The sequence below is a fragment of the Balaenoptera physalus genome (assembly GCF_965194825.1).
Source record: "Balaenoptera physalus genome assembly, chromosome: 9".
Classification (NCBI taxonomy): Eukaryota; Metazoa; Chordata; class Mammalia; order Artiodactyla; family Balaenopteridae; genus Balaenoptera; species Balaenoptera physalus.
Genome location: NC_138888.1, coordinates 49,800,462 through 49,816,063, shown reverse-complemented (window position 1 = coordinate 49,816,063; position 15,602 = coordinate 49,800,462). Strand labels below are relative to the sequence as shown.

The window sequence follows — 15,602 nt, the reverse complement described above, 5'->3', positions numbered from 1 at the left end:
AGTTTCTTATTCTCTTTGGCAAGTCTTGGTCAAAACCTTAGTACTACTCAACAGCAACTAAAATCTTGAAATCAATTTAAAATCTCTATCCTTGCCAAAATGTTATATCTACAGAGCTGACTCTATAAATAATGGTAAGTGATCAGTAAGGTTAAAACTGGACCTTCAACTATCCAATCCTTGGTTTGCATTAAAAAAAAAAAAAGCTTATGAGTTTGTTCACTTTAACTATGAAATCAAATGAAAAATCTGACCTTGTGATGCCCAAATTCATTCAAAATGGTTCTCAGTTTTCTGGTGTTGCTATATGGTTTTTGGGCAGCAACAGCTGGATGGGAGTCCCGCCAGTCGACGGACAAGCGGTGATACCAAAAACGCTCACTCTCCAGAACATGAGCTGATTTAACAGTAGGATCAAAACGATGCACTTCACATCCATCATTGGCCATGCCGACCTCAAAATGGGTATCATCACTTCCCAGCCTGTAAAGAAAGAGGATGAAAATCAACAACAAAAAAATATATGGAGCAAAAGTGTTATACTGACAAAAATGACAGTGCCAAGGTCAATTTTCTTAGTCATATCAAGCCTTCTCCTGTTTTAACACATGGCTGGTTGTACACATTCCATAAACCTTCCTTCACAAAAAGCATTAAAGCTAAAAGCTTCTGGATAAAAGAAAGGAGAGAAATTATGTGCTAAATGCAGACCAGAGGATCACATGTTCAAACATGTAGAAGCACATCAAGTTGATTTTTTTAAAAAAGATATAAACTATAGTAGCAATGAAACAAAGAAGATTATCTAGTCATCTTAAGAGATTTTCTCAGAATATGTCAAAAATATAAGTCCGAGCACCAGTTCCCTTAGGGAGAGGTGCATGGCCATGGTGCTGTGCATGCAGTTTGACTTAAAGACAACAGCTGTTTTCTTAAGAACGGAGTGCATTTTAAATAGTACAGTTAAAGAAAAAAGGCAGACGTATGTGGTTCTACTGGGTCTAGTACTCAAGAAGCAAGAGGTATATCACCTAAATTCACGTCAGCAGGGGGTAGAAATCATGAATTAGTTGTACTTAAGTACCCAGTTAGGTAACACATATTGTGGAATATTCATATAGTTACAAATTTTTAATTTACTAATAAATATTCCTTACTTGGTGATGTAAGATTCATAACTTTGATTAACGCATCATTTTGAATGAAAAAACATGAAATTAACCAAGAGAAGATGATTTTTTTAAAAAAATGGTGATTATGACTTTTCTGCCCCAAATACTATAATTAGATGTGCTTAAAGATACCAAAATCCCAGAGTATCTATAATGCATTGGCCAAACCTGAACCCAGGGCAGAAATGCTTCATCCTCTTAGACTCTACTATTACAGACTATTTTATAATTTGGAAATATACAAGCTTATTGGGTAACAATTTAGTTAACTAAAATAAGTCTTCAGTACAGAGATCTTCCACCTAAACATTCTTAATATTCTGTTTGCCTTGTTCTCTCCCTTCACTCCCACTACATTCTTTTAATCTCACTGGACCCATGTCATGTTAGCCCTCTGCTATTCTTCAGCTATAATTCTCTTGACACTTTTGGCTAGAAAACGATTCAGCACTCTTCTCACAAACATTCCCATTCCTTCTACCCAAGAGATCCTGTTTCCTATTTTCAACCTCCTATTGAACCCACACAGCTCAGACCATTGTAATCTCTATCCAAGCTTTCCCCCAATTTGTTCATTATCTAATCTGGTGTTGCAGATTGACTTGCTGGCCCTAACTCTTCACCCCTTCACCCACACTACTGCCATGCTCATCACGGATGGAGTGTCCTTTCCTGTCCCTTGATTTTTTGGCTTGGCTATGTGACTTGCTTTTTGGAAGAAAGGGACATGATGCCAGTCCTGATCCTAGGCTTCAAGCACTTCAAGAATGAACAATGGTTCACTCTTTTGTACCATTATTGTGACAATAACATACCCTGGATAGCTTGCTGGTCTCAGGAAACTAAAAGACATGAGGAGCAGAGGTGTCCCAGACAATCCACTGGTCTTCTATGAAACACAGAGCTGCCCTTAGCCACCTCAGCCTGAAGTAAAGTCTCTCAGCTGAGCCTGACGTGGATCAACTGAAGCTCAGCTGATCTGCAGACATGTAAGCAATAATAAATAATGGTTTTAAGCTACTGAGTTTTAGAGTGACTTGTTACATAGCAACAGCTAACTGATAAACCTGGCATTAAATGTATATCTAAGAGTTGCAGTAGACGCTGCAAAGCATTTTTTAGTAGACAGATTTATTTCTTTATAGATCAGAATGTTATAGAACTCACCTGTCCCAAGAGATTTTTCACTTAATTGAATTTGTTGAAATTTAGGGAATTCCCTGGCAGTCTAACAGTCAGGACTCCACGCTTTCACTGCAAGGGCCTGGGTTCGATCCCTGGTCGGGGAACTAAGATCTCGCAAGCCACGTGACGTGGCCAAAAAAAAAGAATTTTTTGAAATTTAGATGAACAAACCTGTGTTATCATGGAAACGTGGAACCCAACAGAAAAATGGCAGTTCTGTAGCTTTACTAAGAGAACAAAACACTAGTCAAATACTAGTCAAATAGTAGTCAAATACTCATTAAATATAATTTCTATATAAATTTTCTATGTAAAAAATGTGAATGATTTCTCCATGAATTTTCAGAATATAATTTCAAGAAAACACTTTCCACTGTAAAACATGTATGTATTTTAATCAAGCCCTCAGAAATTTTTAAGAATTAACCACATAACAGCTGTGTAACTAGTTTTTTTTAGTAAGGCACTATATTATGTATTGATATGTTTTCAATTTAAACTAGTTTCTTACAATTAAAAAAATAACAAACACACTTAGAAAAAGTTAAAGTTGTATATAAGTATATAAAACGAAAAGTAAAAGTTTCCTACCACGAGAATTTTAGCCATCAATTTCCAGAGATAATCAGTTAGCAATTTTTTGTGTATCCTTCCAGAGATTTTCTACACATGTACAAGGATTCTCTATTAGAAATATCATAAGTACACATACACATATATAAGTTAATCATTAGATGAAGAGGAACTATTTTGTATGATACATTAAATAACACGAAACTATTGAAATTTGTAAATTTTTTGTTATGCTTTTACTAAACAAAATCCGTTTAATCTAAACATATAATATGTACTGTATTGGAAAGTAATAAACTACATTTATTTAATCAAGGTCTGTAATTCTTACTTTCATTTATTCAAAATTGTATTGCTACTTCTTCACACTTAGTTTAAATTAGTCAAGTTTGGGGTAGGTGTAAAAAGCAAGAGGAAGAACAAATTTAATATACATAAGTGTTGCAAAAAGTGGCCCAAAGGGGTAAAATCAGGACTCAAATCCAATCCAGGTAGTTCCAAAGCATGTGCTCTTTACACTCTACCTCACTGCAAGTAAGGGCAGGACACAGAATCATGGAAGGAATATTTGTGAACTTAGGGATCTACAAAATTGACAGCTACTAGATAGTAAAGCTCCATAAAGTAAAGGGCTGTGTCAATCTGGCTTATTTCTGTATCCACAGTGCTGAGAAGATAGATGAATGATGACAGACAAACCCACAAAATGCTGCACTAAGTAAAAGAAAACTATTAGGTAGGGTCTGGAATTCCCAGAATATACAGTACAATATCCAACACAGCATGGATTGGGCTACATTTCACTGACTTATTCATGTTTATTAATAAATATTTACAGAGCACTTTATATGTTCAAGGCAGTACCCTAGACACCGGAGACAGACAGATAAATTAAACATGATCCATGATCTGAAGAAACTCAGAAGTAGTAAAGAAAGATTTTTGAACAAATAACTACAATAAACTAAGTAAAAAAAAATTATTTTTTATAGCAAAAATGTATTTAGTCTATAAGGAAACTATTTTCTGCTCTTATTTAACTGGAAAGAGAATTCGCTGTAGAAAAGTTTACTTTATAGAAATTATCTATCTATCTATATCTATATATATACATATATAGATATAGATCATGATCATATGGCTTTTACCTCAAGGTCTAAGACAGTTGTTCCAGTTCCTGCCATCACAACTGCATTCCAGCCATCAAGAAAAGTAAAAGGGGAGGTGAAGGTCACATCCTTTCTTCCTAGGGGCATGGCCTAGAAATTGCACACATCACTTGCACTCATATCACATTGCTCAAAGCTAGTCATATGGCCACTTGTAGCTGCAAGGAAGGCTAGAATATGCAATCTTTGGCAAGGTGGCCATGTGCCCTGCTAAACTCAGGAGTTCCGTTACCAAAGAAGAATGGAAGAATGAATATTGGGGGACAATTAGCAATTTCTACTATAACCCATTTTTGAAATAGTTAAGCTGTTAATACATATATTCAAAGGTATAAGCCTTCATGAAAACTGTAACCTATCCTTCTATATGGCGGAGAGATAAATTATATAACTCATGCTTATAAATATTATGCTGTATATGTTAATGGAGAGGTTTGAGATCACAAAAACTCTTCAGTACAGAAGAGCCATCAAATCTGAGGGATTTGTTGAAGAAATAGGAAGGGGGCAGATTACAGGACTGAACAGCCAAAGGTAGTAGAATAACAGAGTAACCATTTTTGCCCTCCTCTCCTGATGTCTCAGAGAGCAACAACTAGGATCCCTAAGTGTGGGTGTGTGGGATGTGCACTAAACAATTCTAGGGGGCACCATGCCTAATCACTATAATGATTATGCAGCAGATAAGTAAAGGTTCTTGAGAGAGGAAATGTCTTTCCCATGTTGTATAAAAGTGTCCCTTGAACTAGCTACAGTGCTGGCAATTGCATCCCCTTCAGTGTTACTGAAGAGTAGAAGGGATGGATGTGGCACTGTTTCAAGTCCTTGGTTATTCTTTTAAAATATTTCTAAGAGTATTAAGGTGACTATCCTTTATGTTCCCTAAGAAGCAAAAGCTCAGAGTATAAACACATGAAGAGATGCTCAAGATCGTTAGCCAGTAGGGAGAAACAAAATAAAACTATAGTGAGATACCATTTCACATCTACTAGGATGGCTACAGTCAAAAAGACCAATAATAGCAAGTGTTGATGACAATGTGGAGACATTAAAACCCTCATACATTGCTGGTGGGAACATAAAATGGTATATAACCAAGAGAAATGAAAACATATGTCCACACAAAAACTCATACATGACTGTTCATAGTAGTATTACTCATAGTAGCCAAAAAAGTGGAAACAACCCAAATGTCTATTGGCTGATGAATGAATAAATAAAATGTGGTATATCCATACAATGGAATATTATTTGGCAGTAAAAAGTAATGAAGTACTGATACATATTGCAACATGGATGAACCTTGAAAGCATTATGCTAAGTGAAAAAGCTACTCAAAACACCACATATTGTATGCTTTCATTTATCTGAAATGTCCAGAATAGGTGAATCTATAGAGACAGAAAGTAGATTAGTGGTTGCCTAGGACTGGGAGACAAAGAGCTGAAAGAGGGTTGGAGGGAATTGAGAGTCAGTGTTACTGGCTACAGGCCTTCTTTCTTGCAGTAATGATAATGTTCTAAAATTGACTGTGGTGACTAGAAACCATTGAATTGTACCCTTTAAATGGATGAATTGTGTGTTATGTGAATTATATCTCAATTTAAAGCTGTTTAAAAAAATAAAATCAGAGCAGATACAGGGAAAGTTTTTAACTCTCATCACTGAAGACAGAAAGGTTGGAAGAAGTAAGACAATTAGTGTTTTTCCCAGGAGCAGTTTCAGTCATCCATTCCTCATCCCAGCAGGAACCAGAGAATCTGGCCAAATAATTATCTAGATCTGTAAACTGCCAACTACTAGAGAAGGAGAAATAGGTTTTCCAAAGCATAAATGACATTGAATAGTGGATTAAAATATTTTATAATTGTTAATTTTTATTAAATAACATTGCATAAAATGACAAGACTTCATCTAAAATATATTCTTAACAGGCATGATATCACACCTAAGGGGGCAAAAATTGATTCTTGAGGGCCAAAAAAAATCTTCTTGTTTTTATGTCTAAAGCATAGATAATACATATGTTACATAAACAGATATACGGTGTATCTATAGTACTAAAATTTCATGGGGAGAGTGATTAGGAAAAAAATTGTCTAAAAAGGGTCCTTGGGTCCCTGATTTTCTGATTCCTCATTCATATAGAATATGAGCTCCTGCTGTGCTAATTAAACTATTAAAAGATAAAAATTTTGGCTCTGGAGCTCATTCATCCCTCTTGAAATGCTCAGGGCAACCAGAAGTCCCAGATTTTCTGCCTAAGATATTGGCTCTTGTTGCCTAACCATGTATCATGTATCAAATTTTCTTCTGTCTCACATTGAGAATCTGTCTTCAAACCAAATGGTATTAACATGTCAGAGAACTAAAGGAGAGATGAAAAGGATTTACCTATGTATTACCCCTTCTCAAGTTTTCTCTTCTATTCCCACTCCTACCCCTGAAATATAATCTTTGACATGAAGGATAAAAAGGTGATTTTCCCAATTCACTTCAGCTACCACCCTCATCCCCACCCCATCTCCCCACCATCACCCCTCCACCTCACACACAAGAAGACTTTCAGGGCAGGCCCCATCTGAAGTCGTGCAGTAGACAATATTATCATGTGAACCTGCAGCCTCTCGTCACATCTCTTCTCTTTCCCCTTCTCCGTAACATAACCTTCCTTTTCAGTGCCTTCCCCTATCTTAATTGGTCTATTCTTCCCCTTTTCAAAACTAAAAAGGATCTTCTTTAAATTTTCAACTGAACTTTACTCAGAGTATACTCTCCTAGAAAAATCTCTTTTACATTAACTGCAGAATAAAAAGCTTTGATTCCTAGTAAAGAAATTTCAGACATCAGAGAGAAGGTAGAGGTGATGGCTGCTTCAGTTCTTGGGAGTGGAAGAAAGGTAGGACATGGATCAGAAGGAGGGCATTCAGCCTCTGCTTTCTGATCAGTATGTCCTCAGATCCCTTCTTCCTCTCACCCCCAGAAGGCCACCACCCCCCCACCCCCCGTTGCAGCTTCATTCATTATGCTCAGGATAGGAATGGCTGCCACAGCCCTGAGGTTTGTAGCACATACTGCCTGGATGTGGGCGCCCCGTGACCCACCTGCCACCTGCCCTCCCCACCTATCTCACAGCTATCCCAACATGCCTAAATGCTTGCACCTCAGGACCACCACTTCTTCCCTCAGCATCAATTGAGGTGTTGTCAGTTGGCTATTTACCTGCCCCTGAAGCAAGCAATTCACCTGAGAAGATTCTCAGGTGACTCCTGAGTTAACAGGACAATCAACATAAACATCCACAATCCAAAGCATCCTTTTTTAGGACATAAGAAATATTTTCTTTAATTTCCAGTTTTCAATTAAGCATTGTTAGGTTTTAAATCAAATGTTGGCACTTAAAATCTATTCATTTCTTTTCCCAGTGGGATTCAACTGCTCCTATCTGCTCTTTACAAAGTTGATTTTGAATAGTGAACATTTAAATGAAAATAAGAAACTCCCTTTTTTACATGTAATAATCTGAAATCTCACAGCAAAACCACTTCATCTAATGGCTCTGAAGTATAAGGAAAGCAAAAAGGAACGTGAAAAATTTCCCCCAAAAAAGCTTTCGCAGTTTTGTTTTACACAGTTGTATGCTTTAAATGAAATTATCCCGGGGTGTAAAATATTAACCAAAACATAAAGGCAGTTTGGAGCAAGAAAACAGGACTAAGCTGAGATCTCTAATTTGCATGTACTACTATGCAATTATTTTTATGACCTACTTTCATACATTGTTAATATGATGTAAAATAAACTCGACTGTCACAAGTTCCCATTCTTTATCCAATCTTGCATCATAGCTGGTAGGCTCCCAGAAAATAGAGCTCTGTTCTGATCAACTGGCTGAGCAACTCATTTCCTAATCTTCAGGCTCCTAGTTTAAATCACGGCAGAACCAGCTTCCCTCTTTAGTCTTCTTACCTCAAGCAATCTTTATGTAGCAAATATATATTTAGTGCCTACTGTGTACCACGCTCCACTGATATATACCATGGCTCTTCATTTAACCCATAGAAGAATGTCTCCATTATCCTGAAACTTATTTCAAACTTGTTGTTTTTGCTTTTGTTTTAATCCACAATGACTCTACGAATCCTTGTTTGGTGAAGTTTGACATCGGTCGTGATCCTCTATGTGTTAGCACCTTTTGGTGGGTCTCCACAGCACCCAAAGGTCAGCTCTGAACCCTTATCATCTAGGATTCTGGGTGGCAGTTGTCTCTCATGAGCCTGAATGTAAATCATAGAGGAGATGAAGCCTATCGGTGAGGAACAAGCAGAGGACACTTGTGAGGGTCCCCAGGATCTTGTAAAGGACTCCAGGGATCTTGCCTGAGAACCTAACCACACAGCTTCTAGAGTCGATGCAACAGGGTATTCCAAACAAAAATAACCCTCTCCTGCCTTTTTTTGGAGACATATATAATTTGCAAATTCTCAGCACTGTTTATATGAATACTGATGCATTTCATATATTTTTTTATATAATCTCATTATTTTATATTCACCCTTTTACAAAAAGCTCTCTATATCTATGCATACATTTAGGTCATTTTCAGCCTGAATAACTGAATATCAGTATTTCCCACGGTTTTGACAAAATCTCATTATTTTCATAGGAGTTCCCTCTTCTTTCTTTTTTCAGTGTAAAAGTACACACAGATTTACCATTGGCATTAAACATAAAATAAACATAAAACATAAAAATCCAACAGTGGCCATTTGTCTTGGGTCACTCATCATAAGTGAGTATAAAATTTCTAATTATACTCACTGTTCTTTTTTTTTTCTAGGTGCATTCTTAATACTTTTCTGTTTCTAATAAGAATGCTCTAATTCTAGCTGAGAATCATTGGCTTCACCAAGAGGATCATCATCATGCTGAAAATGGAAGTTGTCAACTTACTACCAACAGAATGGGAGACACAGTGGCCCTGGCCACTGGTGCTCTGCAAGTGCCCACAGTTACATAACAGACAGATGAGTCTGAAATGATGGCAGGAGAAGAAGCATAGCACCCGTATACCCTGCAACCATTCATAATTTGTGTTGCTGAAAAAGCCTTGGCTGCCTGCAGGAACATTTTTTGTTTTCTGCTGTAAAATGTACTTACCCTAAAGAATAGAGGCGGCACTGCTTGTTGCGAATTTGATGAGCTAAGCCAAACCTGTCATCAAGACAGACAGACCAGGGCTTTTTTGAAGGGCTGGAGTCAGTAGCCAGGCTGTCTGTGCTCACGTGATCACACGCAATCTGTAAGGATTGGAAATCAATGTGAATAATTTAAAGCACTGGGTGATAGATGGTAGGTAGAGACTTAACTGCTTTCCCAGTCCCTGAAAACCGTAACGGGAGAGTTATGTCCTTCTCCACTGCTAACTACTCCCCTCCCCAGGGAATCACAAGACTGCGGTAAAATGTTTGGAGGAATTCCAAATACTAGATTATAAGTAACCTCATGGAGACTAGAGGCAGGTTTGAAGAGAAGTTAAGAACTGCTATAGCCTTGTGCACAGAGTATACAGGGGAGAACAAATCAGGAGCAAGGAAGGCAGGGAGGAAAAGTCAGGAAAGCTCTGCAGAGGTGTCTTAGTCTTGGAGGAGGAAAAGAAGTTGACTAAGAGGCTGAGACCAAGAAGGGCATTCCAGACATGGAGAACAGTGCTCCCAAACCACAGAGGCCTGTTACCCACAGCATTCCTATTAGAAGTTGTGAGATATGACCAAGAGCATAGATCTTCGAAGGATACAAGATTATCTACTCTTTATCTCAGGCAGATAAGGTCGGACCACCATGGTCCAACCAAGCATGTGTTAACCAAGGTAAACAGCTTGGGGTCAAGTGAGACTAATGCATAGTCCCTACTAACAAGACGGTACCCTCTGTGATACACTGGTCCACTGAAATTCCTCCTGGGGGGAAAGGGCAAGAGCCCCAGCCAGGAAGGAGGTTTTCCAGAGCTAGCCAAAGCACCTCTCTTAACTCATCCATCAAAATTAGATAAGAAAACCAAAAGGAACATGTATCTAAGTAAAGTGGAAGGAAGCCAGTCTCTAATTTCAAATGCACATTAAGTAAACATACTTAGTGAGGAATTCTGACTTGTGTTTGAGGCTGGCACAGTGTGCACAACTGAGGCTGTTGGAACCAAAGAAAACAAGTTCTGTGGCCAAGGTATTTATCTTACTGAGCAACAGTATTTCCGCCTAATCCCTCAAAACTCTCATAGTCATCATGATGCTCCATGAATCATGCAGCAGCTCTTGCTGTCACATCACAGACAACAGACCACTCCAGATGCAAAGGAGGTTTTGAGGTTCATTGCTTTATTGCATTGGAAAACATAACAGGACAATTTTCTTCTTAAGAAGGTACTCTAGACTTGCCCAATCCTTTTATTTAACTGATTTTCCAAAACGTTAATCTGAAAAGAGCATATTACGTGGAGCCAGCATCTCCCTTATTCTTGCTGTAATCTAGGGCTGGCCTGGCAAAATCATCCTAGCACTATCTATCAGTGACTGAGAGAGAGCCTTCTGCTAGAATCTGGACATTTTATAGGAAAGCTTAAAAAGTGAAATCCTAAATAGTTAACTGTTCTTTTCTTTTGATGAAATAAAAACTCACATTTTAAGGCAAGAAAAATTTAAACATGAAATTTTATAACCCACCACTTGCCTTGTATGTGCAGACATCTTTGGTGAACTTTATGTACAATGCCAATACATCTTTCCCCTTAAAGATAGAGACTGGTGCAGAACAGACTGGGTCAGATGACCTGGGGAGATACTGGGCCTCAACTAATGGAAATTCTTAGCTTAAATACTTACTTAGGACCTTATTAATGTTACTAGCTATATTACTTGTAGTCTGCCTATTTTGCAAGATAATTGTTTCTTGTAGTACTACCATATGTGTGATGGAGTCTTCAATAAAATTAATGATGATTAGATGACTTGAAACAATTGACCAAATATATAGTCCTATAAGATAAAAGATTGTAATAGTGTAACTCTGGATATGAGAAGCAACAAGAGCAAGCATTTCCTAGACCATAACAGACTAGAAAGACAGATGGTCCAGAGGCTTTTGACTATAGTTAACAGGGCCAAGTCCAGTAATAGCACATTAAGTAGCCTATCAATGAAATCCTTGACTGGGCTGGGAATGAGCATTCCTAGTGCTGTGAGACAAATTGATCATGAAATGCCTCCCAAACCTTGGTCAAAATTAAGACCAAAAGGGAGGGGACTGTAGAATAAAGAATGTTGCCCACCACCTAGTTCTACAAGAATCTCATTAGCCACTGCAGTCACTGACCTACAATACACTCTGAAAGGAATTCAGGGCAAAAATCAGGATGAGACATTCTGTGCTCTGGAAAAACTGGCAGAATAGGCCTTCAGATAGTTAGATATTTTCAGGGGAAAATGTATGAATCCTGTTTCTTGCATCTGCCCATACTTAGAAAGGCACTAAAACTATTAACTAAGATACCTGTTCCTTGCTATTAATAGTAACTTTCTACCAAGATGTGTGCTTGATTGCACGGACCCCTTTGTCAAAATCAAATATCTACTAACCTCCCCCCTAACCTCCTCAGAATAGTCCTCAGAGCTGAGAGACCATCTCCCAGGTTATAATCCTCAGTTTGGCCTGAATAAAATTTTCCATTTCTTTCTCAGATTCACTATTGATTAATTTCTGTCAATATCTTCAACCCAGTATCTTTCTCTCAATACTTCTCTATCCACAACCACGGTTTAAAGAAAAAAGTGATAATGGAAAATGGAATTGAATCTTCTCTCAAGCAACTAGTACAGAACACAATTATTAACTGGATCCATCAACATGTTAATTTGTATAATTCATTTCCTACGATTCTCCCACAAATAAATGGAAATTATGCCTCTGCCTGCGCACTTCGTGCTTCCACTCACCCACCCAAAGGAGAAGCTGCTAATCTAATTAGTCAAAGCTCAATGTTCATCTGGCTGGTTTTCACTAGTACGTAGATTATGATGCCTTCAACCTTCACTGGAACTTGGTTCCACGCCCTGGCTCCTGCAGGCAGTTAGTTAAGCCTGGGCAGTCTGGTGGGCCCCAAAGACGTGCCTGGATCTCCTAAGCCTGAACCTTTTGTTCTAGGGCAGCTTCCTGGGGGTATTTTTATTAAAGTGGTATGATGATTTATTTATTAAAATGGTATGATGCTTTGCTATTGTTTCTTTGTATGTACTCTCCCTAAGAGCCCCCAGAAGACAGATCAGGAGATGGACATTCGCAGGTACTTGTTCATAGTACCCTCCCAACACCATTTAAACCTAACTCTAGCCTCTCCCATTGTGTTTCTCAAGGTGTGGCCCACCTACATTCTGATGGATGCGGGAGTACTTAAAAATGCAAATTCTTGAGTCCCACTCCATTCTATAAAATCAGAATCTTTGAGGCCGATGCATGTGAACATGCATTTTAATAAGCTCCCCGAGGTGACTGTTACGCAGGTGGTCCTGTGAGTTTCCTGGCAGCCTTTTGTAAAGTCCCACAGAAATGTTCCAGCCTGGCCTCACCTGTGCCTTAGCAAATTAAGGGAAGAGGCTACACCTGGGCCAGAGCTTTCAACTGAAAACAGCAGCCTCTCCAACCTCACCCCTAACAAAGGGCCAGAGAGGCAGCCCCTACAATTAGCCAGAGGCCCCCAAGAGTCCAGCAAGTATTAATGGTCAAGATTCAGGGCTGGAGAGGAGCTTCAAGATGACGGAAGAGTAAGACGCGGAGATCACCTTCCTCCCCACAAATACATCAGAAATACAACTACATGTGGAACAACTCCTACAGAACACTTACTCAACGCTGGCAGAAGACCTCAGACCTCCCAAAAGGCAAGAAATTCCCCACGTACCTGGGTAGGGCAAAAGGAAAAAGACAAAACAGAGACAAAAGAACACGGATGGGACCTGCACCAGTGGGACGGAGCTGTGGAGGAAAGGTTTCCACACACTAGGAAGCCCCTTCGCGGGCGGAGACTGCAGGTGGCGGAGGGGGGAAGCTTCTGAGCCGCAGAGGAGAGCGCAGCCACAGGGGTGCGGAGGGCAAAGCGGAAAGATTCCCGCACAGAGGATCTGTGCCGACCACCACTCACCACCCCGAGAGGCTTCTCTGCTCCCCCGCCGGGGCGGGCGGGGGCTGGGAGCTGAGGCTCGGGCTTCGGAGGGCGGATCCCAGGGAGAGGACTGGGGTTGGCTGCGTGAACACAGCCTGAAGGGGCTAGTGCGCCACAGCTGGCCGGGAGGGAGTCTGGGAAAAAGTCTGGAACTGCCGAACAGGCAAGAGAATATTTCTGGCCTCTTTGTTTCCTGGTGCGCGAGGAGAGGGGATTCAGAGCGCCGTTTAAAGCAGCTCCAGAGACGGGCGTGAGCCGCGGCTATCAGCACGGACCCCAGAGACGGGCATGAGACGCTAAAGCTACTGCTGCCACCAAGAAGCCTGTGTGCAGCACAGGTCATTATCCACACCTCCCCTCCTGGGAGCCTGTGCAGCCCGCCACTGCCAGGGTCCCGTGATCCAGGGACTACTTCCCCGGGACAACACAACAGCACGCCTCAGCCTGTTGCAACGTCACACCGGCCTCTGCTGCCACAGGCTCGCCCCGCCTCCTCCGTACCGCTCCCTCCCCCCGGCCTGAGTGAGCCAGAGCCCCCGAAGCAGCTGCTCCTTTAACCCTGTCCTGTCTGAGCGAAGAACAGACGTCCTCAGGCAACCTACACGCAGAGGCGGGGCCAAATCCAAAGCTGAACCCCGGGAGCTGTGCGAACAAAGAAGAGAAAGGGAAATTTCTCCCAGCAGCCTCAGGAGCAGCGGATTAAAGCTCCACAATCAACTTGATGTACCTGCATCTGTGGAATACCTGAATAGACAACAAATCATCCCAAACTGAGAAGCTGGACTTTGGGAGCAATGATATTTATATATTTTTCCCTTTTTGTGAGTGTGTATGTGTATGCTTCTGTGTGTGATTTTGTCTGTATAGCTTTGCTTTCACCCTTTGTCCTAGGGTTCTGTCCGTCTGTTTTTTTGGATTTTTTTTTTACTTAAAAATTTTTTTTCTTAATAATTATTTTTTATTTTAATAACTTTATTTTATTTTATTTTATCCTCTTTCTTTCTTTCTATTTTCTCTCCCTTTTATTCTGAGCCGTGTGGATGAAAGGCTATTGGTGCTCCAGCCAGGAGTCAGTGCTGTGACTCTGAGGTGGGAGAGCCAACTTCAGGACGCTGGTCCACAAGAGACCTCCCAGCTCCACGTAATATCAAATGGCGAAAATCTCCCAGAGATCTCCACCTCAGTGCCAAGACCCAGCTTCACTCAACGACCAGCAAGCTACAGTGCTGGACACCCTATGCCAAACAACTAGCAAGACAGGAACACAGCCCCATCCATTAGCAGAGAGGCTGCCTAAAATCATAATAAGGCCACAGACACCCCAAAACACACCACCAGACGTGGACCTGCCCACCAGAAAGACAAGATCCAACCTCATCCACCAGAACACAGGCACTAGTCCCCTCCACCAGGAAGCCTACAAAACCCACTGAACCAACCTCAGCCACTGGGGACAGACACCAAAAACAACGCGAACCACAAACCTGCAGCCTGCGAAAAAGAAACCCCAAACACAGTAAGTTAAGCAAAATGAGAAGACAGAAAAACACACAGCAGATGAAGGAGCAAGGTAAAAACCCACCAGACCTAATAAATGAAGAGGAAATAGGTAGTCTACCTGAAAAATTCAGAATAATGATAGTAAAGATGATCCAAAATCTTGGAAATAGAATAGAGAAAATACAAGAAACATTTAACAAGGACCTAGAAGAACTAAAGAGCAAACAAACAATGATGAACAACACAATAAATGAAATTAAAAATTCTCTAGAAGGGATCAATAGCAGAATAACTGAGGAAGAAGAACGGATAAGTGACCTGGAAGAGAAAATAGTGGAAATAACTACTGCAGAGCAGAATAAAGAAAAAAGAATGAAAAGAACTGAGGACAGTCTCAGAGACCTCTGGGATAACATTAAATGCACCAACATTCGAATTATAGGGGACCCAGAAGAAGAAGAGAAAAAGAAAGGGACTGAGAAAATATTTGAAGAGATTATAGTTGAAAACTTCCCTAATATGGGAAAGGAAATAGTTAATCAAGTCCAGGAAGCACAGAGAGTCCCATACAGGATAAATCCAAGAAGAAACACACCAAGACACATATTAATCAAACTATCAAAAATTAAATACAAAGAAAACATATTAAAAGCAGCAAGGGGAAAACAACAAATAACACACAAGGGAAATCCCCATAAGGTTAACAGCTGATCTTTCAGCAGAAACTCTGCAAGCCAGAAGGGAGTGGCAGGACATATTTAAAGTGATGAAGGGGAAAAACCTACAACCAAG

At 40.1% G+C, this 15,602-nt stretch overlaps 1 protein-coding gene across 9 annotated transcripts in view; it reads right to left on the bottom strand.

The window, feature by feature from the left end:
• Positions 1-15,602, bottom strand: part of METTL24 (methyltransferase like 24) — a 174,831-nt gene that overhangs the window by 116,929 nt on the left and 42,300 nt on the right. For all 9 annotated transcript variants that reach the window (XM_082475389.1, XM_082475388.1, XM_082475387.1 and 6 more), the window contains exons 3-4: positions 9,260-9,399; positions 255-483 (exon numbers count right to left, since the gene is read on the bottom strand). In XM_082475389.1, the coding sequence (XP_082331515.1) occupies positions 255-483; positions 9,260-9,399 (369 nt within the window). The remainder of the gene's footprint in view (positions 1-254; positions 484-9,259; positions 9,400-15,602) is intronic.